Source organism: Hypomesus nipponensis, chromosome 28, assembly GCF_054491055.1.
Source record: "Hypomesus nipponensis isolate SF chromosome 28, ASM5449105v1, whole genome shotgun sequence".
NCBI lineage: Eukaryota > Metazoa > Chordata > Actinopteri > Osmeriformes > Osmeridae > Hypomesus > Hypomesus nipponensis.
This window is the reverse complement of record NC_140388.1, coordinates 4442536-4465445: the sequence shown is the minus strand read 5'-3', so window position 1 is coordinate 4465445 and position 22910 is coordinate 4442536. Positions and strand designations below refer to the sequence as shown.

Genomic DNA, 22910 nt, shown 5'->3' with positions numbered 1-22910 from the left:
TTGGGCTGGCAGCCAGGCTTGGTTTATGCAGTCCACTCATTTGTACAAATAGAAAAATGATCCTTTTCATTGAAACACAAACAGGAAACAGAAATCAAACCAAAAAATGTTTACAAGGTTATTTACACAAAACAGTACTTACAACAGGAAACTATTCTGAAGTGGTAAAGTACATCTCTCTACTTACCAAGTCAAATAATGAAATTGAAACTATTTCAGAGACTCCAGCAGATGAAACACTAACTACAAACTGTGCCACTGGTGTTGAGGACAGCGCTGTGTGTGATCTCACAGGCACAGCAGAAGCCCGTCAGTGTGACTCATTCTTTCCGTAGTCTTCCTGAGTCACATGATCCAACAACATCAGAATACTCTAACAGAGTGGTTAAAAGTCAAACCTCTTGAATTGCTCTGCTGGCTCACCAGGTAGAGCACGTATCAAATGGCCTTTATGTAGTGGTTCCGGTCTGATTACGGTTCGGGCTATTCCTGCAGGTCTTCCCCTCTATCTCCCCTATTTTCCATCTATTCTTTTCCCCAAAAAGCCTCCAAAAGTCCCCAAATATTTATCTTTAAAAGTAAAACACTTGCATATCAATGTAGTCTCTAATCACTCTGATTCTGAACTATATCAAGTGACCTATATTCCCCCACCCTCCGCCAAAACAATTCAAAGTCAAGGATAAGAGACATGGATCAAAAAAATTACTTTAACCATTTGGCATGTATGTTTTCCAGACTTTTCATTCCAATGAAATACTCCTTTACACTATTTCAGTTTGTTGTATTTACAAATTTGACATTCAAATAATCTGAGGCCTGGTATCTAAGCCCCCTGTCTGTTATAAAGGTACTTTTTAGGTACAGTTTCTGAGAGGATCTGCATCTCCACCCCTAATACTTCCCTCATCCATGTCCTGTGAGTTTCCAAGATCCAGGTGGAACATATCCACCAGTATGAAGGCACGTGGCTGTCCCTGGAGGGCTGTGTGAGGGTGGGCTAGCTGTGCTTGGTAAACTCAGGCACCTCCAGCACCATGCTTAGGCCCAGGCTGCCCGGTTGCTCAATGCCCAGCACAGGGTGGCATGGCAGGGTGAAGGGATGGGTGAGGGTCCCCAGGAGCTGGCCAGTCTGGGCGTTGTAAAATGACAGGCGTTGGTGCTGATAGTCCAAGAGAGTGCCCACACGCTTGGGCACCTCCACCACAAACACATCAGCCTGGACACTGGCGTGGAGCAGCTCAAACCTACAACTGTGAGGGGGGGGGTTAGAAGTTAAATGAATGATGAATGAATAAGAAGTAGATGAGAATGTGTGCAGATGTCTGTGTGTGTACCTTGAGGGTGTAGGGATGCAATGCAAACACCAGGAGGTGTTGTTTTCCCCCAATGGACTGTATCTATTGGTTCCTCCATATGCCACTCCTATCCGGTAGGCGGGACTTCCCGTTACGACTGTCTCCCAGTAGTAATGACCCTTGGCTGGCAATATTTCCCCCAGGACAGACGGGCATCTGCACACACCATTTGGATGAATTGATAAGTAAGTAATTCCACGACTCATTTTTTCTCAGTTTCTTTGGTGCATATCTCAGATCAAAATTAAAATTCTCAAAACTGTTTGTTCAACCTCCACTTCATCTAGTTACTTGTGCAAAAAAGAATATTCCTGCGAACATATCCCAATGCTTTGGTCCATTCATGTAAATTATTATGTATAATTTTCTGCTGATTCCGACATTATCAATTGCTTATGTCATGTTGATTAAAATGTATTACTGGTTCTCTTTTGAATAGTCTTACCCCCCAAAACATCTAGGCATTAGTTTATTGGATGAGTAATTACATGTAAACAGATCGAACCAATTGTCATAATTGTAGTTCCTCATACAGTGCTGCATCAGTTCTGCTTCCTATGTTTACAATAAAAAAAGGGCTATGTCCTTTGTGCTATGAAGTGCTGTAAAACATTCACTACAAACAGTCCTTTCCCCTTGTCAACAAATTACAGTACAAACAAAGTGTCCATTGTGTGTTGTTGTTTGTATGAATTGTTTAGATGCAATTGTTTATACTGTTTCGCAAAAGTTATGGATGATTTAAGAAATGTACTAAAGTGACGGAGGAAAACTGGGCTTCATATGGCTCCATTTTATATTGGATATTCTACCTTACATTCAAATTGTATTCGTATTTGAATGAAACTTGTACATCTACAAACATTAACTGAACAGAGTGCTGGCTGTGTAGTGGCTGTGTGTGGCCGTAGCATTGTGCCCAGACAACCTCCCTACTCACATGTGTTTGTCTGAGTGTCTATAGACCAGCGTGTTCTGGTCCTCTGACAGATCTACGCCTGGCTGGGCTGATCCCTGCAGCAGCCTGAACCTGGTACCTGGACACAGGAAGGAGGAGGAAGACGAGGGATGGAAAAAGAAGGAGAGCTGAAGATGCATGCTGGAGGTTGTAGTAGGGGTTGGTATGTGCACGTCTGTGTGTGCATACTGTAGGGGTGTGTGTGTGTGTGTGTGTGTGCATTTTCTATGTTGACGTGGAAATGACATCACACTGTTGAAATGATGAATGTGGGTTATGATTGTGGGTTTATCTGATTGAACATGAAATTCTCAATCACTCCTTTTAGTATATTTTATCTTACTGGAAACCATTATGAAAAGCTGTTGACTGATTATTATTACCACTACCACTAAACCATAGATAAGTGAACTGAAGTGAGAGATTTGGGCATCAAGAGCTGAGGAGTTAGAGAGAAGACTAGTTGTAGATATGCAGTTTCCTTCGCAGGACTAGAGGCCCTAGCTATAACTCATATGGCCTTGCCCAATGTCTATGGTCAGTATTAGCCCTGAGTAGGGGGAACTCCTTTTGTGCAAACCCCCAGAACAAGGGACCAATTGGGTGAGGATGCGTAGAATCTGTAAGGTACCAATAGCAAAATAACACAATATAATAGGGAGAAAATATATAAGTGAAATGTCCAGAGAAAACAGACCAGTCTGATCTCGGGTCCACACTCGTTTGTTGGATTTCAATAAAGTCCAATAAAACAATTTGCATCAAACTTTGCTGAGTTCTAGTGCTGTCTTTGGACTTCGATTTCACAATCTTTCACAATACAAGACTAAGAATTTTTCACACTACAAGGCTTTTACTCTACAATGTGTGTGTGTGTGTGTGCATGCATGCGTGTGTGTGTATTATGACAACCCCACTAAGACTGAGTCCCCTCGGTGCTTGGCGCCAGGGACAGCTCCACCGTCCAGCAAACAAACTCAGTGTGAGCAGCACTCCTCACAGGCATCCCTCACTATGACAAATCAAGAAACAGCACAGCTGCACCTAGTTCCACCATCAGCCTCATTGCCTTCAAAAGCTGAGTCGAGGCAGCTCTGGGCAAGGGGTGAGAATGCGACCAGTTATGTCATTGGGTGAGAGATGGATTCTGACATGCAATAGGCTGCCAAAATTCAGCATTTCTAAATTGGGTCATCTGTAAAGGAATAGTAAACCCAACTGCAAGATGCTTCCGGAGGCGAGGAACAGCAAAGAGGAACCAAAGCCGAGTGAGTTTGGTTTCCTTGAGTTTTCCTTTGTTCTGCCTTTTTTTCATGAAATGCTCTGCTGTGCTAAATTTGCTTTCTCACACCCAACTCCCCTGGTTTTCCTATACGGGTCAGTCTCAGTGTGATTGTCAGTGTGTATGTGTGTGAGCGTGTGCATGTAGACTGTGCATGTCTGCGTGTGTCTCACCCCTTGTGGATATAAGTGCAGCCTCACTCTGCTCACTGGCCCCAGCCTCGTTCACAGCCTTGATGTAGAACAGGTAGTTCTCATCAGGCTGCAGCTGCACCTGCTGCTCCTGACTCCTGATACCTGAGATAGACCTGCACGCACACACACACACACAAACACACGCGCACACACACACAACTTAGTGTGGTGTGTAGATTTTTATTTATTTATGTTAATCACAATCAGTAGAAAAGCTATTACCTTATCATCTTTTGATATATTCTGTCTTATTATCTATTCATATATGTGTTCCTACTGTAAACTACTGTGTTTTTTCATCTTCTTGCCTCAGAGAGACTTTACAAGTACCGTTGTGTCTGAACTGGGGATTTGATGTTGAGGTGTTTGTTAAACACTGCAGATTAATAAAACTTGTAAAACCCAGAACTCAAGTCACTCTGTTAATGAAGAGAATGACCCAGAACTCAACTGAACTTAGTTACTCTGTTAATGAAGAGAAGGACATACCACTTTCTTCATCAGGAGTCAAAGGGAAGTGTGTTCAAGGAAGAGAAAATAAATGTCTGTGCGTGTCCCACCTGAGTCCTTCTCCTTCCAGGGCATACTGGCGACAGTACTCCAGAGTGTACGTTGGTGTGTGCATCTGGTTGGCTGGGCTCCATCGCAGGACGGCAGAGTTCCAGAGCACTGTGCAGCGCTCCGTATTGATCACTGGCACAGGAGGGGCTGGGAGGACACCCACCACATGACCACAGCAACCACAACACAACCACAGCAAAACAACCACAGCAACAGAACCAGAATTCCACAGCACGACAACAGACACATTTCCAGAACGTTCTAAAACCATACCAAACCAGCATAGGAAATGTAGAGTTGTGAAAGCCTGAGAGGATTCTCTCTCTGCATGGAGGGTGGGACTCACCAGTCCTAAAGGTCAGCCTCCTGCTGGGAAGGGAGCAGCCGGTGTAGTTCACAGCCATCACCCACACCTTGTAGCCCTTCTCAGCATCTAGGTCCTCCAGGACACAGTAGCTCTCCTTCACAGTCACTCGATACTCCTCAGACACCACTGGATAACACAGGCTAGGTCTGAGTGGTTTGTGATTGTGCGACGTGTGTGTGCGTGGATGTGGTGTGTGAGGTGTATATATGTGTGTGTACCTCCTTGTGGGTCTTCCATGCAGTAGACCTGAAAGCAATCGATGATGTCTCCAGGGTTCACTCTCCAATAGACGGTCACGCTGGTGCTGCTAGCTGAGCCGGGCTCCTGGGACTGCAGAAAGGGCTGCTGGGGGACTGAGGCACACACACTGCTACTGTTGGAATACAGACTCAAGCCGGCCACATGAAAAGTGGTGCATCTACAAGCTTTGTCTCAATACTGAAAGTATGTCAGGAGAGCACCTGCAGTGTATTGATGTGTGAGTGTTTGTATGTGTGGGTGTTCCACAGACCTGGAATTCCCTTGCGGTGTGTGTGTGTGTTGGCTGTGTTTCCCTTAGCGTAGTCTTCAAACACCAGTAGTCCCCGAGGCCCTAACTCCAGAGACATGGCTGAATGCAGCACTGATGACAGTCTGAAGAGAACATGCAGAACATGAAGGAGAACATGAAGGAGAACATAAAGGAGAACATAAAGGAGAACATAAAGGATTACATAAAGGGGAACGTGGAGGGGAACATGGAGGGGAACATAAAGGGGAACATGGAGGGGAACATGGAGGGGAACATGGAGGGGAACATGGGGGGAACACACTTACCTTGTATTAATATCTGAGATTGACTGTAGGGGAAAAAGAAGAAGGGTTGGACAATATTTCTTTTTGAATTACCCTGTACCAAGACCAAAACAAAAATAAAAATGTAATACCACCTTTCTGTCTCTCCTCTACCCCTCACCCCTTCCTGTCCCCCTCTTCTTACCCCCAGGGGGTCAGATGGCTGAGCGGTTAGGGAATTGGGCTTTTAACACGAAGGTTGCTGGTTAGACACGGCCGCCACATGACGTTGTGTCCCTTGGGCAAGGCACTTTACCCTACTCGCCTCAGGGGGAATGTCCCTTTATTTACTGTAAGTCGCTCTGGATAAGAGCGTCTGCTAAATTACTAAATGTAAATGTACCCTCTTACTTCCTATCTCCCCTCTCCCAAATCCCCCTCTCACCCCGTCCTCCTATCCCATCCTACCCCGACCCTCCTGCCATACACACACACACCTGTGCGTCAGCGTCCACCTCTCGGGCAGTGGTCTCCAGCGTGGCCCTGGCTGTATCGATGCTCTCCTGGAAAGAGACGATCTGATCATACAGCTGCTCCAGCTTGCTCTTCTTCTCCTCCTCCGTGCCTAGAGACATGCTGGTGTATTGCTCCATAACCCCTGCCAACATCTTCTCGTTCTGCTCCTGCATAGCCCCCTCCCTGGTTCGGAACTGCTCCTGCAAGTGGTTGAGCACAGGAAATACATTTTATGTTTAGATACAGTTTACAACATTTTGGAGATACAACGTTTAGGAGATGTAAACACGTGTTTCCAGGGGCCTCGTATAAAAGATTACATACCAGAAGATGGCATACAGCCAAAAACTTGAAAGTACCTACGCACAGAAATGTTCACATGTATAAAACCGGTCATACGCCAGGTCCTGCGCACCTTTCCTTTATAAATCACAATCAACGTGAGATTGACTGCACATGAACGAGCCACTGAACCCGCCTTGCCTCCTCCCATAAATGAATATGCATTGGCCTATAATGGCCTATAAATGTGCGTGCGAATTTCTGCACTTTTCAGTTAAAATTCTCCACGTTACAGAACCAGACAAGACTTTGCGACGGCCCGCACATTCTCACGTCAAGTTCATTTTTATACATCACACCTTGTGCGTGAAAACCAGCGTACGCAAGCGTTTTGTGCGTACGCAACGTTTATACATGAGGCCCCAGATGTTTGTGTATCCTCCGGTATCATGTGTGTCTATGTATTATGTACCTCTATAGTGTTGTAGGAAAGTTCCAGCTCAGACACCAAGTCCTCAATGTTCTCTGATCTCTCCTGCAACTCCGAGATCCTGCAGTTCAGCTTATCCTAAGAAACAGACACATGTACACACGTTATTGGTGGACAGACAGACATACATAGACCACATGAACACACACACACCTTTTTATTTCTACAGACATACAAACACACACTACCAGATCTCACCCTCTCGTCGTTGTAGGCCTGGTCCACAGAGGTGACCTTGTGTTCCTGGTGCCCTCCAGATACATGTCCCTCTTCTGTCAGCAGACAGCCGCAAGCCAGGCAAAACCAATCCATCCCCTCAAGTTCAGCAGCTGCTCTAGCCTGGCTCTCCTCCACCTCATCAAACATCTCATAGTCTGCTTCAATAAGGTCCTCATCTGGGGTTAGACCCAGCACTCCCTCCTTCCACTCCTCCGTCTCTTCCTTCCTCCTCTCCAGGCTGGAGTCAGGGAGCAAGCACTCCTGCTCTCTGGCCTCCTGTTGGGAAATGATCTCATATTCTAACTCCTCCAGGTGATCCGCCTCCTGGTGGAGCTCCATAACTGGGATTGCAGCCTCCTGGTGTATCTCCGTCACTGGGCTCACAGCCTCCTGGTGTAGCTTTGTCTCTGCACTCACAGCCTCAATGTGCTGCCCTGACAGCTCCTCTTGTGGGGTGAAGCTCATGGGAGGGGAGAAAAAGCCACCATTTGCTTCAAAATCTCCCTCGATTGTTTGTTTTGTCTCCCGACCCTCCCCTTCCACCAGCGGGGTTGGTGGGGTCGGCCATCTTTCTGGGGTATCTAGAGGGGCAGAAGGTTGATCTTCCCGCTCTGAAACTACTTCTGGGTCACAGATTTCCACCTTTACCTGGGTTTGTTCCTGCAATGGCACTGGAGCAACAGAGGGTACTTCTGCTGTTGTCATGGCCTCAGACTCCATGGAAGCTACTGCCTCTCTCCCCTTCACCTCCACTGTCTCCTTCACCCCCTTTGTTCCCATCACCTCCATTGTCTCCGTCACCTCTACTGTCCCCTTCACCTCCACTGTCTCCTTCACCTTAACTGTCTCCATAATCTCCTCTGCCGCTTTAATCTCGTCTGCCAATGTTTCAGCTCTATCTTCTTCTGCTCCTGCTGTTAGAGGGTCCAGTAAGTCCAGAGCTTTTACAGCGTCCTCTCTATCCCCAAGACTCTGAACTGACTGGTCTCCCAATGTTCCTCCTTCATCCTCGCCAGCCGCTCGTGTAATCTCTTCATCTGGAGAGTCGGTATGGAGGAGAGGGAGGCCTATGGTCTCAGGTTCAACCCTTACTTCTTCTCTGACTTCCATATCCTGGATCTCAGCTGCAGCAGACTGGGAGCGTACAGTCTCTGTGAGAGTCTCCTGTATCTTTTCCCCAATCTCTATCTTCTTCTCCATCTTCCCCTCAATCTCTATCCTCCCCTCTGTCTCCTCTGTGTTCTCCTCAATCTCCATTTTCCCCTCAATCTCTGCCTTATTCTCTACCTTACCCTCAATATCAGTCTCCTTAACTATCTGCTTCTGTACCTCAGCTAACAGCTCTGTGTGAACAGGTCCTGTGCTGTTGACCAACGCCTCGCCAGCTGGTTGTGGGGCTGCATCAACTCTAACCTCTGTTCCCTCCATCACCTTATCCACTCCTCCCTCGGGTTCACTTGCTGCAGCTGTCATCTTTGATTGAGCCTCAGAAAAAACTTTAACAGCTTCCTCTCTCTCTGGAAGAACCTCTGCTTCTGGTTCTACCCCTGCTTCTGATCCTACCCTTGGTTCTAGTTCCACCACTGCTTCTGTTTCTACCCTTGGTTGTGGTTCTACCACTGCTTCTGGTTCTACCCTTGGTTCTGGTTTTACCACTGCTTCTGATCCTACACTTTCTGGTTTTGGTTTTGATTCTGGTTCTGGTTCTAGCACTGCTTTCGATGCTACTCTTTGTTCTGGTTCTACCACTGCTTCTGATTCTACCCTTTCTGGTTCTGGTTTTGATTCTGGTTCTAGCATTGCTTTCGATGCTACTCTTTGTTCTGGTTCTACCACTGCTTCTGATCCTACCCTTGGTTCTGGTTCTACCACTGCTTCTGATCCTACCCTTTCTGGTTTTGGTTTTGATTCTGGTTCTACCTCTGCTTCTGATCCTATGCTTTCTGGTTCTGGTTTTGATTCTGGTTCTAGCACTGCTTCCAATGCTACTTCTGGTTCTGGTTCTACCACTGCTTCTGATCTTACCCTTGGTTCTGGTTCTACCACTGCCTCTGATGATAGCCTTGATTCTAGTTCTACTTCTGCTTCTGATGCTACCTTTAGTTCTGGTTCTACCACTGCTTTTGGTTGAACCATTGCTTCTGTTTCTACCAATGGAACTTGTTCTACCTGTGGTTCTGGTTGCATCTCAGGATCAGTTTTTGCTTTAGTCTCAGAGATTATTGCTGCCATAACTTTAGTAGTTGGGTCAGATTGAACAAGTTTTGCCTTGCTGTTTTCAGCCAATGGTGTAACATCTGCTACTTTCTTTGCATCTACGTCTGTTGCTGTATCAGTTTTGACATCTGGAGAAACACTCTTAGCTCCCTGCTCTCCTAGTGCTGTCACAGTCCCATCTTTAAGATCCTCCTGCTCTACTTGACCAAGTTCCAGGACTCCAGATAGACTTTCCAGTTCCACAAAAGGTTCGAGAAAACTGGCCATTTCAGCTACAGACAGATTCTCAGGAACATCAGCTGGACTCTTTTCTTCAGCAATAACTGTGACTTCCTCATTCTCTTTTGTCACTTCCTGTTTAGGAATTGGGATCTCACTTCTTGAGGATTCCAAACCTGAGACAACTGCCTCCTGTCGACTAACATTCTCAGTCCCCACAAACTGTGCTGTTTCTACCTGTGAACTACCTTCACCTATCACCTCAACAAGCTCCTGTGCAGGGACTGGTAACTCCTTCTCAAACTCACCATCTTCTCTGTCAAGGATGGTGTCCAATGAGATAATATTGGTCTTGTATTTTTCTAGCTCTGGCTTTTCTTTCATGTCTTCTACCAGCTTTTCTTCCTTTGCTTCTTTTTTCTCCTCCGTGGCTGGTTTAGTCTTTTCGTCCTTCCCCTGTTGCTCTGCTGGAAGTGCTATGATTGGACAAGTCTCCTCCACCTTCTCCTCCTTTTCTACAATCCTTTCTTCTGTTTCTATATCCTCTGCCGTCTGAAGATGCCCACTCCTCTCTGTAATCTCCTCCCTCTTGGGTTCCTCCTTCCTCTCAGAATGTTCCTCTTCCTCCACCATTCGCGTCAGGCATCCTGTCATCTCAAACTTGCTCTGTGGCCATAACCTTGCACCCTTCACATTGTCCTCTTCCTCCTCTGATTGACTCTCTAGTGCAGGGGTCTCGTCCTTAAGGATGAATTTCTCCAGATATCCGTCTGCCTCCTCAGGGTCTGACAGACGTCTCCGGAACACCTTCTCTGATGCCAAGTTCTCCCCCTCAGACCCCTCCTCGTCGCTCCTCCTGCGCTCTCCCATGGAGTCCTCATACAGGTCGGAGTAGAGGAAGGACATGGCCGTGGGTTCCTCCAGCAGGATTGGGTCTATTATCTTGGGAGGTCCCGGGGAGAGGAAAATAGGGGTCAAGATGGTCTGCTGGCTACCAAACAAGACAGACCCATTCTCCTTTAAAGATCTAATGCTTTCTCTCCTCCCTCTCCTCGCCCCCTCCTCTTCATCATCCTCTTTGTCGACCCTCTCGGACTCCTTGTTCCCATAGAATACCTCGTCCAGGTGCTCACTGGCAATCTCTACCTCAGTGACAAACACAAAGGTGTCCTCTGAGGTATTTAGGCTGCTGCTGGTCGGCTCCTCCCCAGGTTTAGGCTCCTCTGGCCGGGGCACTTGTGCCAGCCCGGCGCCCACATCCTCCTCTAAGCCTGGAGCATGTTCCCCTGATGCCACCACATCAAGAAAGGTGAAGTTCTCAAAGTAATCCATGTCGCTGGTGCCATCCTTCCTGGATCGCATATCCCTGGTGTGCTCCTCTACTGAGTCCTGTTCAGATGACTGTGGAATGATTAGAATGAATCATCCTGAACAAAATTCTCAAGAGATACTATATGAGGATATTACAATGCCCTGCCCTGGTGCAGCAACCCACAGGAATATCATATCAAACCCAGAAATTAGCCACAACTAAACGGCAGACTTAGAAAACCACAGGTAGAAGAGTGAGCAAGGAGGACCGGGGTCAGTACCTTGTTTTGTTTTTCTCCATCCTCCTCCTGGACCTCTGCCTTTTGTTCCTGGGGGGGTAGTGGCTGTCTGGACCGGATTCTGGGCGTCTGTTCCAGGTATGACAGGTTGTCCTGGAGCTCCATGCTCTCTTCTTCGTCCAGTGTGGGCAGCTTGGATGGCACCTTGATGTTGAGGATCTCGTAGCCCTCTGAGATCAGTCTGAACAGCTGCTGGTCTTTATCCTTCAGTGCATCTAGCTCCACAGTGTTCGCGCCCTCCGGCTGCACATTTGGCACCGATATCTCTGCCATCTCAGGCCGCTCCACACCCAGCGCAGAGCTGGGCCGAGAATTAACGGGCCTCCTGAGACGTTCGTTCAGGCGGCTGTGGGTGCCCCTGGACCGCGTTCTGCGGCGAACAATCTTCTCCTCGTCAAACACGATCGTGATCATGCCTTGGGCGCCTCCACCGCTCCCCACACCAGTCCCCTCCAGGCTGCACGCCTCAAATCAAACACAATGGTATTTATAATCTGTTTCCAATGAGAATTCTTTAATATACTTCACAAAGACGATAACCAAAATGCGTTTAATTCTTACTACTTACAGGGACAAAGTTATGAAAAATGCAACATAACAACACCAACATTAATTCACTATCATTAATAACTCTTCCCCTAACAACAAAAAGACAATCGTCAAACACAATGTTGGAACTTATGATCAACAATACAAAACTAACAGCCAGGTGCATTGAGGGATACCTCTGAGGGGGAGCTGGCCTCGGAGGCCCATGGCGTGGAGCTACGGCTGGAGGCCGTCTCCCAGACAATGCCACTGTCCTCACTCTGTACCGTTACCATGGAGAAGGAGGGGTCCACCAGCAGACACTGCATCTGGGGCTTGACTGTTGGGTCCTGCACCGCCTCCCTCAGACTAAAGGTGAGGCACACAGAGAACATAGAGAATGAACTCATTCCAAAGACTGAAAGTTAACACTGGAGGTTGGGAGGGAGGAGAACTGGTGAGGGGACAGGATCGAGACGTAAAACTTTAATTTGTGGTTTTTATTGTGGGGTCCTGCACTGCATGCCTCAGACTGAGAGAAAAAGGATAAATATACAGATAATGAATTTTTTTACAAACTAATGACCATGCTAATTGATGGTCATCTGATGGGTAAATGCAATGCCTGCACTTATAATACTGTGAAAGTGCTAACTGGATGTGAATACGGCGTGTTTCCTCAACACGAAGAAACAGCTTTGACAGTTGGAGACAGGTGACATCCATGTGTCACACATGTAATAGAATATTAGAGAAGGCTGGAGTCAACAGATAGCTAGCCCATGTATGAAGTCTGATGGCCACCTGTGTCTCTACATACTTAGAACACAGCACTCAGCAGAGCAGGCTACATGAGGAGGATGAAGGTCTGGGTACATGTGTAGATCTACAGACGTCAGAACCTTTCTTAGCTCTGCAAGACGGCATTTGTAAAACCTGGAACCTTTTGTTTTTAGGGTGTGTATACATATATATGCGAGCAAGAGAGAGAGAGACAGATAGAGAGAGGAGCACCTGTTGTGGAGTTCCTCCACCTCGTCTTCATCGTCCAGGGCTATGGCCTCTGGTGACTCACACTGAAGCTCTTGTAACTCCGTCACCTCAGACTCCACATTATCGCATTCCTCCATTTTGGTTTGTCCTTTGTGGCCTTGTTTTGTAGTTGTAGTGGTTGTTCTGTCGTTTTTTATTACAAGTCTTGTGGTTGTTTTCTGGACACTTAGAACTGTAGAGCTGGTCTGCCTGTTTGTGTCATTCCTATCTGGGAGCTGTTACTCTGACTCAGCGAGCACCAGGAATAAACTAAACAGGAGAGAGAGAAGTAGAGAGAGAGAGAGAGAGATGGGTGGGGGGAAGGGGTTTAGAGAGTGGGGGAGGTATGACAGTAAAGAATATGGCAGTCAGATGAGTCAGAGAGTGAGAAAGAGGATCAATGAAGGTAAACAATCCTAGAAGTAGCAGATGGGTTGAGAGAGAACGGTCCTTACAGTCCCACGAGGGCCAGGGAAAACACCCAGTAGATCAACATCTACACCCTAAAAGCCGTGGTTAGTAGGTGTGTGTATCAAGTGGCTGGGCTCCCACTCTCACTGTCTCAGTGGCATGGCGTGTGGCTGTGGACCTTTAACACAGGAATCTGCCAGGCTGGGTTAAATATAGGCCATGATCTGACACCAAACCCCAATGCAGATGGTCACAGTACACACACAGAAAACCCTGCTTATGCTAACACTATGCAGGAGTCATAAACCTTGTGTAATTGGGCATCAAAATCAAAGCAAATGTACCAGAGAGGTCTGAAAAGACACACACACACAGACCTGTGTTCTGGTCTGTGATCTGTGGGATACCACAATATCCCCAACAGGTAGAGATATAAACAAATAAAATACAAATGTTTTTTTTGTGGCTAGTTATGATTTGTTTGGACACTAACTCAACCAATGCATAAACCTTTTTGTGATGTATTATGTTTAAAATGAAGACCAAAGCCACATTTTCACCGTAAGTTCCATGTACTTTTGATATACTTTTCAACAAACTAGGAGCTCCCGAGCCATGTTAGCCATGTTTCCACCACAGGAACTTTCCCCCTGAAGATTGAGAAAATTAGTGTTCACCGTGTATAAAAATGTTATATACATTTGAAAATATAATATATATTTCAGTGTGACAAAATGTTCATCTTGCATAAAATGCCAGAGATTTTTGTATTCTGTAATGTTTTCACATGTATTGGTAAGCATATACAGTACTGTGCAAAAGTCACAAGATATTTTACACAAATGTTATCTGACATATTAATTATTTGTCTTATGTATTTCAAAATGTCTTAAAGGTTTTGCTTTACTTATTATTACTATTTATTATTATTTGTGCCAAAGACTTTCGCACAGCACTGTAGTTCATGGTACTTAAAAAATGCTTACAGATCATGAAAGTGCAGATTGTTAGCTTTTCAAATTACAAAAACATTGAGATAAGCTTTTTTGAATATACCTCTTAAAATCAGCTTTAAAGATTTTGACCTCTAGGGGCAAGTAATGAATGGAAACAATAGGTGATTAAAGGCAGGGTTGGTAATGTTGAAACGCACCTTTTGTCATATTTGCTAATATAAACTAATTTGAGGTTTATTATCTTGATAGCAACCAATAAAGGTTTAGCAGTAAAATCTATAAAATCTGATATCTGTGGAAGTGGCAGAAGTGTAACAAACACAACCTTTACTTGTTCAATCTCCACATCACAGATCTATGATGAAGCCCGGAGCATGGCAAGACCGGATGACTCGGAAGTTCAACATGGCGCCCACTGTTTCTCAGTTTTTCGAGCTTCAATGCGCCACTGAGCACATTCCACAAATGGGAGCCATCTTTAAACAGTTTTAATAATAGGTCTATAGTACTACCCTCTGAGTAGCTTTATTTGATTCCTGGGACTTAATTGGATTCCTGGTTCCTGCGGTGGAGACGCAGTGAGTTCTGGGGTAAAGTTCCTCTCTCAACATAGCCACTTTACTGTAACGACTGTAATAATTGTGTACTTTAAGCATTGGTAAAGCTACCGCTTCATCTGTAATGTGTAGTAAAGAAGCAACAAGACTGTTAAACACTTGCTTAGATTTTTACTATGCTGCAAAGAATGGCACAAAAATACACACACAATCATACAGCTTCAGAAATGCAATCCTTTAAATAAAGAATTTAAAAGGGTTTATGGTACAAAATGTACAAAAGCTAAAGGGGAACAACAGAAGTTTAATTAATCAAAGGGTCAAGTTCTGATTCTGTGATAAATCAGCACATGGTTCCATGCATGATGGACCAGAACCCGGATCCAGACAAAAAACATTTTTCCTCATGAAGCCAAACTAGTACTTTTAAGAAACATAACATGTAAGAACAGAAAAGACTCCCTGTCTGAAAGAGAACAAGCAGATACAGCTGAGAAGCTACCACCACCTTAACAGCTGAGGTCCTCTGAAACGACACAGGAACTGTGCAGACCTCAGACTGGACTATGCAGCCTCTGAAGGAGGAGGAAACTGGTTCTCTTTCTACATCAGTCCGTTCTCACTCCAGACCCAGGGCCAGTCCCAGGCTAGGACCAGAGTCAGTCATTGACCTTATTACCCTGATTACATGATACAAGTAGTCAGTTCTTCCCAGGTTCTGGTTCCAGATCAGATCCTGTTCAGTGTCTCCTCGGGGTTACTACCTCCTCATGGTCACCAGTCTGACAGGCAGGATGGAGTTGAGGTCCTTACTCTGCTGCAGGGCCCGCCACGACTACAGGAAGACACAGACAAGCTTAACATTCAAGACAACCTCAACACTGGAAGAACACAGGTCAGACAAGACGTACCTCAGTAAAACGAGTTTTAATGGCGTCGAACTTGGATTTCTCGTAGACAGCTCTGGCTGTGTTTTTCTGTTCGAACGGCTCTGAAAACATACCCATGACATACACCTTCATTAACAAAGCCACTACGCTGGAAATATCACAATAACTCAATGGGTTACCTTCTACACAAATAAACTTGTTCTTCCACTCGGAGCTGCTGGTTCTTGGTATAGCCTTCGCCTCCCTAATTGAGATCACCTTCTGGTCCCACCTAAAAACACACACAAACACTCACACTGTTTGCATGGAAAGGAGAAGAAAAGGAGGAAGATGGAGAGGAAGGAGGGGGCTGCCAAAGTTGTGAGGTGAAGGGACCAGCTGCTTCTGCCTCTCAGTAACACAACACCAGACAGAGAGACGACTGGGGAGGGGGGGGGGGGGGGGGCTAAGGCAGGGAAAGTCTGTTTGTATCTACATGTACTCTCTGTGTGTGTGTGTGTCCTCGTGAGAGAGAGACGGAATGAGTGTTTGTGTGTATGCACTGTATGAGTATGCATGCGCGAGTGTGTGTGTGTACCTGAAGCCGCAAGTGTAGTACTTGAGAAAGCTGAGCAGGAGAGACAGTGTGTGTGTACAGTGCCTGTCAAAAGCTTGGAAACACCTTATTCATCCTTTCATAATTGTTGAGAGACATTTGCACCACCTGTTTTTCACAGTTTTGTTTGCAATTCAATCACTTAATCAGTCACTCAATCACAGTCTATAGGGCATTAACCTACATGTTTATAATGAGTTAGCATGTCCTCCAAATATTTTCTAAGGTGACAGTTTGACGAAAGATTAAGCTTTTCATACCAATATCTGTTCATTTTGGTACATGTAAATCTTTGTAACATAAAATGACCTTGTTTGTTGCATCTAAACAGTAGGAACATGCATGTGTCACGGTCACGTTTGAAATATAGAGGAAATTGTGCCTTTTCTGTTGCTGCTCCAATGTTGTGGAATAGCCTACCTTTATATATTTAGTCCACTACTAGTAGCAATATTTTTAAATCCCACTTTAAGATCTATCTTTTTTCTTTAGCATTAGAGTCGGCAACTGGGTAGGAGTTTTTGTTTATGTTTGTCATGTCCTATAAAAATGTGTAGTTGGTTATATGTTTTGACTGTACAGCACTTTGGTCGATATAAGTTGTTTTTAATATGTGCTTTATAAATCAATTTGACTTAGACTTTGTGTCTGAAAAACAATAAAAGGTGTTAAAGATTAGGTGTTTCCAAACTTTTGACTGGCACTGTATGAGTGTATGTAGGTGCATATGTGTCTCTTTGTATGTACATGTGTATGTATGTACGTGTATCTAGGCATGTATGCGTGAGTGCTCACCTGAAGCTGCAGGTGTAGTACTTGAGGAAGCCGAGCAGCAGCTCTCCCAGTGACAGCGTGTTGGTGGAGGTGAAGGCTGGGATGTGCCTGGGCCCATCTGGGACCATGTGGACGTCCATGGTTACGCTGAAGCACTCCTGATAACGACAACAACAACCACTAAACAAGCAAAACAATTATATTGGATTGTTTGTGGTTTTTATATTACGGTCGTCATACGATCGCTGCTGGTGTGGAGTTGCTGCTTACAGGGAACTGCTGCTGGAGGGACGGGACCACTGGGTTCTTCAGAGCTGGCAACACGCAGACACATAGTATTTACACACACACACCCGAAGGAATGACGACAAAATAGTCATGCGAAACCTTTGTAGTGCCACCGTGTGTGTGTGTGTGCGCTCACTCTGCAGGTAGTGCAACACCATCAGCACCAGTGTATAGCTGCTGAGAGTTCCCTTGCTGGCGTCGTTGATCCCATAGTGCTGAGCCCACTTCTTCACCACCATGATGATGGGCCTCACCCTGGGCTCCGCTAGGGGCAGACACACACACACACCGGATAAGGAGGGGGAGGGCGAGGAAGGGGGAGACACGTCAGGAGTGGAGGATTGAGTGAGGGAGTGAAGGAGGAGAGGGGTGAGGGAGGAGGAGGAGGGGGTAACGGAGGAGAGGATTGTGTAAGGGAAGAGAGGGCGAGGGAGGAGAGACGGGTGGGGTGAGTAAGAGAGGGAGTAAAGGGAGGGTGTGGGAATTGAAGTGAGGAGGGGGCGGCGTGTGGAGGGGTTGCGAGCGGTATGATACAGTCTCTCTTACCATTAGGGTTGTCAACAAATATATATTCGAATAGTTGTTAAAAACAGAATTTCGAATGTGAAAATTAATATTCAAATGTAAAAAAAAAAAAAGCGGGTGTATTTAACGTTAACAGAAACATTACTAGTGTGGGCTAGTTGCTACTGTACTGACTATAGCCTATTTTATTGTATGAATAAAATAGACTATAGATAGGCTACAACAGCTTCATGTACTGGTTTGATTATTTGCCGTTTCATGCTAAGGAAAAGTTCCATGTTTACCACAGCACAGCTTGCTCGGAGCGTACAATGTCGGTTCTATACTGTTAAACTTCAATTAATGTTAATAATATGTTTCAATCACTTACTGAAGCCTGCCATATTTGGGACAAGAATCGCAACCTTAAATTGCTTGCACAAAACTCTTGATCAGCACTCAGCATTTGCTTGTTGTTGTTGTTCATTTAAAACGCTATATGCGCAGAGAGCGCAACGGTGCGGGAGAGAGAGAGAAAGACAGAGTGCGCGTGTTCGAGCAAGAGGCCGAGGTCTGCGGCCTTGGCCATTAGTTAATTTACTTATTTTTGTGTAGGTAATTTGTTGTTAAATATGTTTAACTTTTACCTGTACAGTAGTTATGTCTCGTTGTATTAATCTGTCCTATTATTGATGTGCCTAATGCGCAACCAGATATTCGAATATATGCAATTTTTAAAAGGGAATATTCAAACGTCATTTTTGAGCAATTTTGACAGCCCTACTTACCATAGGCATAACTCCTGAGCAGAAAGGTATTTCTGATCCCCACTGTGTTGTTGATATTCAGATCAAACTCTACCCCGCTAGAGAGAGAGACAGAGGGAGAAAATATATCTTCTCTTAAAAAGCTAAGACGGGTCAAGTGTGCAGTAATCAGAAAGTTTTACTCCATCCCCAGCCTAGTGGAAGAATCTCCACTCTCCTACCTCACGGTGTCTCTGGCTTTCAGGATGGGAACTTTGGCTTTGATCAGCTGAATGTTCCTCAGGTACGCTGTAGAACACACCCATGTAAACACAGTCAGGTTTCACTGCGATGATGGGTTTGAAGTGCTTCGCTCCCCCTAGTGAACGCTAGGCAGGTTGCAGCTGAAGGGACTGGGTTAAATACATGCCACGGAAAATACAGACTGCATTAGACACAAGGTAGTATTGAAGCCGGGTGTGACTCACACAGCTCTCTGAACAACTTGTTGATCTGACCAAGAACACGGACAGCTTCGTTCCACTCGCCCTGGGAGACAGACAGAGGGGAGGGGGAGAGGAGGGGGTTAGGGTCTTTATAGTAAGGGTTTTAACAGTCCATCAATTTGTATCGGTGCAAAGACAAAATAGTAAACAATCCGTTCAATCTTTAAGTTCATGCCAGCCGCAATCATTAAGTTAGGTCCAAACAAATGGATTGTTGCGTTTGTGTTGATGGTCGTTTATTACAGTCCTGCGATGCCAACAGATACCAGATTGAATTCCTTATACTGTCAAACCTTTTGATTTATTGGTTGCCATCAGGATGTGAAGTTTACTTCAGGAAATTTGTTGCAACAGAAAGTATGTCTCAACAAAATGACCGACCCTGCCTTCAAAGCCCCTAACAACGCAGAAGCAATCTACCACTTTTCCGAGCAGTAGAACCCAAAAAAACACTCAAGTTCAACTCAACACTCAACCCAAGTTCAACACTCATATTCACCCCTTTTGTAACAAATGTTTTGAGGTATCAAAGCTCATCGGATTGTTGGCTAGCAGAATCAATAAAGCATCGCATATGTATGAACATGTGTGTGTGTTGTGCTTACTGAGACACGGGGCAGGACCATGCAGAGGTCAGCATCACTACTGGAGCTGCCAAACCCATTCAGAGAGGACCCTGCCAGGAAGAGACGAGCCACTGAGAGGAGGGAGAGGGGAGGAGGAGGAAGAAAAGAAGAGGAGGAGATGGGGAGGAGAGAAGAGGAGGAGATGGGGAGGAGGAAGAGGAGGAGATGGGGAGGAGAGAAGAGGAGGAGATGGGGAGGAGGAAGAGGAGGAGATGGGGAGGAGGAAGAGGAGGAGATGGGGAGGAGGAAGAGGAGGAGATGGGGAGGAGAGAAGAGGAGGAGATGGGGAGGAGGAAGAGGAGGAGATGGGGAGGAGAGAAGAGGAGGAGATGGGGAGGAGGAAGAGGGGAGGCAAGGAGGAGAGAGGTGGAGGACAAAGGAGGAAGAGGGGAGGAGAGGACAGGAAGATAGGAGAAAAGGGGGAAATGTGAGTGATGATTAGTTACATGAACAGAACAGAGGTAAGACGGGTGTGTGTGTGTGTATCTACATGGGAACAGTCTCTGTATCTCCTTCTGTAGCTGGGTTCTGCAGAGCTCCTTCCTCTCCAGGTCGGAGGACTTCTGACCGCACGCCTCAAACACCTCCAATATCTGACCGCTCAACTGTGGGCAACACACAAGTACATTCACCGGCATGAACACACATATAAAACACACAGGCCGGTTTAGAACGGTGTACATGTGGACAGTGGGACTTGCAGTTGAGCAATGGCACCTTGTCCGTGGGGAAGGGATGAAGAGTTGGACTGGCCCCCCACAGGGAGCATGAGGTCTGGGGGCTGGAGAGGGACAAGGCCCCTGGAGAGGGCTGGGGAGGGGAACTCAGGCGTTGCCTCTTCAGGTCAAAGGAGCCCTGGTTGTCATTGGTTCGCCTAACACAAAAAAACAAAACAGAAAGCACAAGTGAGGAGGTTTGGTGTGGAGGGGGAAAGGTAGAGAATGCAAGAGAGGGAGCGAGTAAGAAAGAGAAACAGAAAGAGAGAAACAGGCTGATCAAGAAAGAGTGTAGAGAAACAGCTTACTTGCGGCTGCGTCCGTTGGCCTTGTCTGCTGTAGGGGGACCAGGGGGGGTGAAGGGGGGGCGGGGGCTCCACACATATGGAGGTATCTCTGGGAGGGAGTTGAAGAGGCTACACACACAGAGTTAAGAAAGAAAATGTCAGGATACACTATAATGTTATTTACTATTTATTCTCTACAATCTGTATCAGGAAGTGTATGAGTCCTTACTTGGTGTTGTTATGTTGCAGACAGGGTTGGGCTGGCTGAGCATGTCTTTGCCTCAGTCCTCTGTTCTCATGCCTCGGGGAGTTGTTCTGGGGCACCAGTGGGAAGCCACGGTTCATATCAAACACGTCTGATCTACCACACACCCACACATCCACACACATCAACAACAGCCTGCCAACCAATCCCTGTGTGATTTAGCAGGCTAGTTTCACTCCTATAGATTGGATCCTTACTTTATGATGTTTTGAAAGAGTTGAACTTCCTGTAACTCCGCTTCAGCTAGTTGTACTTTCGTCCTTTTCTTAGCTTTCCTCTTAGCTATCGCCCGCCTTTGTGCGCCCTGTTTCCGAATAGCAACTTTTTGGGGCGCTTTGATGAGACTCTGTTGTGGGTCTAGCAGTTTCAAATGTTGTGCCTTCCTCTCAGCTATCCTCCGTTTACGGGACAAATCTGAAGGTCTGGTCTTGGAGTGCAGATTGTGGCAATGTTTCCTGCTGTAGATCATAGAAATCCAGTGTGACACACCCATTCACCCACACACCCAAGAAAGAAAGAAGACAACACAAAGTCAACACAAACAACAAACAGTTCATAGTGTGGGGGGGGGGGGGATCACCAGCTGTGTTATTCACAGGAATCCAGGGCAACACACCTTTACCCACACACCTAAGAGCCACAAAATAAGTTAACATGAACAACAAACAGTAAATACTGTGAAGTGATCAGTTCCTTAGGATAATGTAACGTCATATGCCAAAGCCTTACATAGATTCCTCTAGTTTGTGCTCCTGGAGAGGCGGGGGCCGGCTGCCTGGTGTGTTCCTTCGCTTAGGAGTAACGGCCCGGTGCACAGATGGGACCTCGAGGTTCATACCTAACCCTAACCCTATGTAACTAATCCATCTTCAAGAGAACCGTCATTTTAAGAGAACATAACGTAACATGCTCAGTGGAAGAAGCTTGTTTGCTGTCAATCTAGTTTCCCATCAAGCTAACTAACAAAGTGTTTTCAGGATAGCAGTAGCAAGCTAATGAGTTTTACCGTATGTTGCTAGCTAGGTATATAACTACATTACTAGTTGTAGCTAGCTTGCTGACGTGTTTGAGCAGATGACAGTTTTTCTTCGTGTGATTTGAGCATCAGCATTAGCTCACCCACCACTCTTACACAGAGACCGTACGTGACAATAGCTTAAAAACAATTTTACGATTCGCTCGCAAACTCAGAAGTACTTGTGTCTTCTTCTCTGTTCAATACCGTGTAGCAAACAACGAGGAGCATACCGCCACCTTCTGACTGCACCGGAGTGCGTAAAATTGTGGCGCTGCTATTGGTACCAGACAATGGGAATATCTACATGTATTGTGATTAGACAAAGGACAATTCTAGTTGTGCATGATCAGTGCCAGCCAGGGAAAGTGTTGGGGAATAAACTTGGTGACATGTTGTGGGAAATAAACGTGAAATAAAGAGAGGGGGGACAGTTACCCCCAGGGGCTCGTGAGAGTAGGGTGGATACTAAGGTGAGTGATGAACACTGTATGCTTAAGCAAAAAGGCACGATCGTCAAATCATTCATTTGTTCCTTGCTGCCTCCCACCCTGCACCCTATGCAATTAGGTTAAACTGAAACAAGGAACGTGGTGTATAATTGTATGAAATGTATGATGAAAATTGGTTAGCAATTTCGCCAAGCAAATACCAAGAAATTAGCCTGACGTTGTCATACTCATAATTCTAGTCATAATCTGAGTCTGAAACCGTTCCGTTGGGCTGTGAGTATGGGGCATGTTTCAACCGAACTCATAAAAAAAATGCCTCTTCACTCAATTTGATATACCTACAACCAATCAGACCAACGTAGTATGTTGTTTGTTGAAAACTAATTCAACCCAAGCGCTTTGGTGACGTGGTTGATTACGTTACTGTTGATCCTCTGTCCATCATGTATGAAGCCCACCCTGACAGTTTGATTGGTCCGAACTGCTCCTGTTCGGACATATTTTTCCTCAAACGAGCGCTCCCAGACCCAACTTCCCGACCATTTTTTTTGTGGGCGGGGCTAAGTTGGGCTGGCAGCCAGGCTACCAAGAAATAGGTTTCCTGCAGTTTGTCTTTCAACTACAGTCGCAAAATCCGCGATGGGACTGAGCTTGAAAAGCTTAGATTACTTTTTATAATATAAAATTACTGTAAACCAAAAGGAGATGCAGTCTT

At 45.8% G+C, this 22910-nt stretch overlaps 2 protein-coding genes across 4 annotated transcripts; both read right to left on the bottom strand.

The window, feature by feature from the left end:
- Positions 1-696: 696 nt before the first annotated feature.
- cmya5 (cardiomyopathy associated 5) lies at positions 697-13038 on the bottom strand. 3 transcript variants are annotated; one of them, XM_084694503.1, is made up of 15 exons: positions 12590-12888; positions 11773-11944; positions 11030-11512; positions 6981-10838; positions 6765-6860; positions 5992-6210; positions 5537-5559; positions 5232-5353; positions 4939-5073; positions 4700-4846; positions 4353-4500; positions 3772-3905; positions 2299-2395; positions 1338-1514; positions 697-1253 (listed from the first exon to the last, which is right to left on the bottom strand). In XM_084694503.1, exons 1-15 carry the CDS (start codon positions 12703-12705, stop codon positions 1001-1003), a joined length of 6180 nt encoding a protein of 2059 aa, XP_084550629.1. In that variant the 5' UTR covers positions 12706-12888; the 3' UTR covers positions 697-1000. The 3 variants fall into 3 exon arrangements, 2 of the variants coding, with proteins under 2 accessions (XP_084550629.1, XP_084550630.1); XM_084694504.1 differs by lacking the exon at positions 12590-12888 and having other exon boundaries at positions 11030-11504; positions 11773-11890; XR_014751011.1 differs by lacking the exons at positions 697-1253; positions 1338-1514; positions 2299-2395; positions 3772-3905; positions 4353-4500 and having other exon boundaries at positions 4708-4846; positions 4939-5087; positions 12590-13038.
- Positions 13039-14682: 1644 nt separating this feature from the next.
- On the bottom strand, positions 14683-21989 carry tent2 (terminal nucleotidyltransferase 2). The gene is made up of 16 exons (XM_084695118.1): positions 21458-21989; positions 20926-21186; positions 20693-20824; positions 20485-20592; positions 20178-20334; positions 19951-20065; positions 19440-19531; positions 18817-18877; positions 18571-18637; positions 18371-18447; positions 17215-17343; positions 17061-17104; positions 16812-16948; positions 15601-15692; positions 15443-15522; positions 14683-15366 (listed from the first exon to the last, which is right to left on the bottom strand). The coding sequence occupies exons 1-16, from the start codon at positions 21562-21564 to the stop codon at positions 15292-15294; spliced, it is 1734 nt and encodes a 577-aa protein (XP_084551244.1). The 5' UTR covers positions 21565-21989; the 3' UTR covers positions 14683-15291.
- Between the last annotated feature and the right edge of the window lie 921 nt (positions 21990-22910).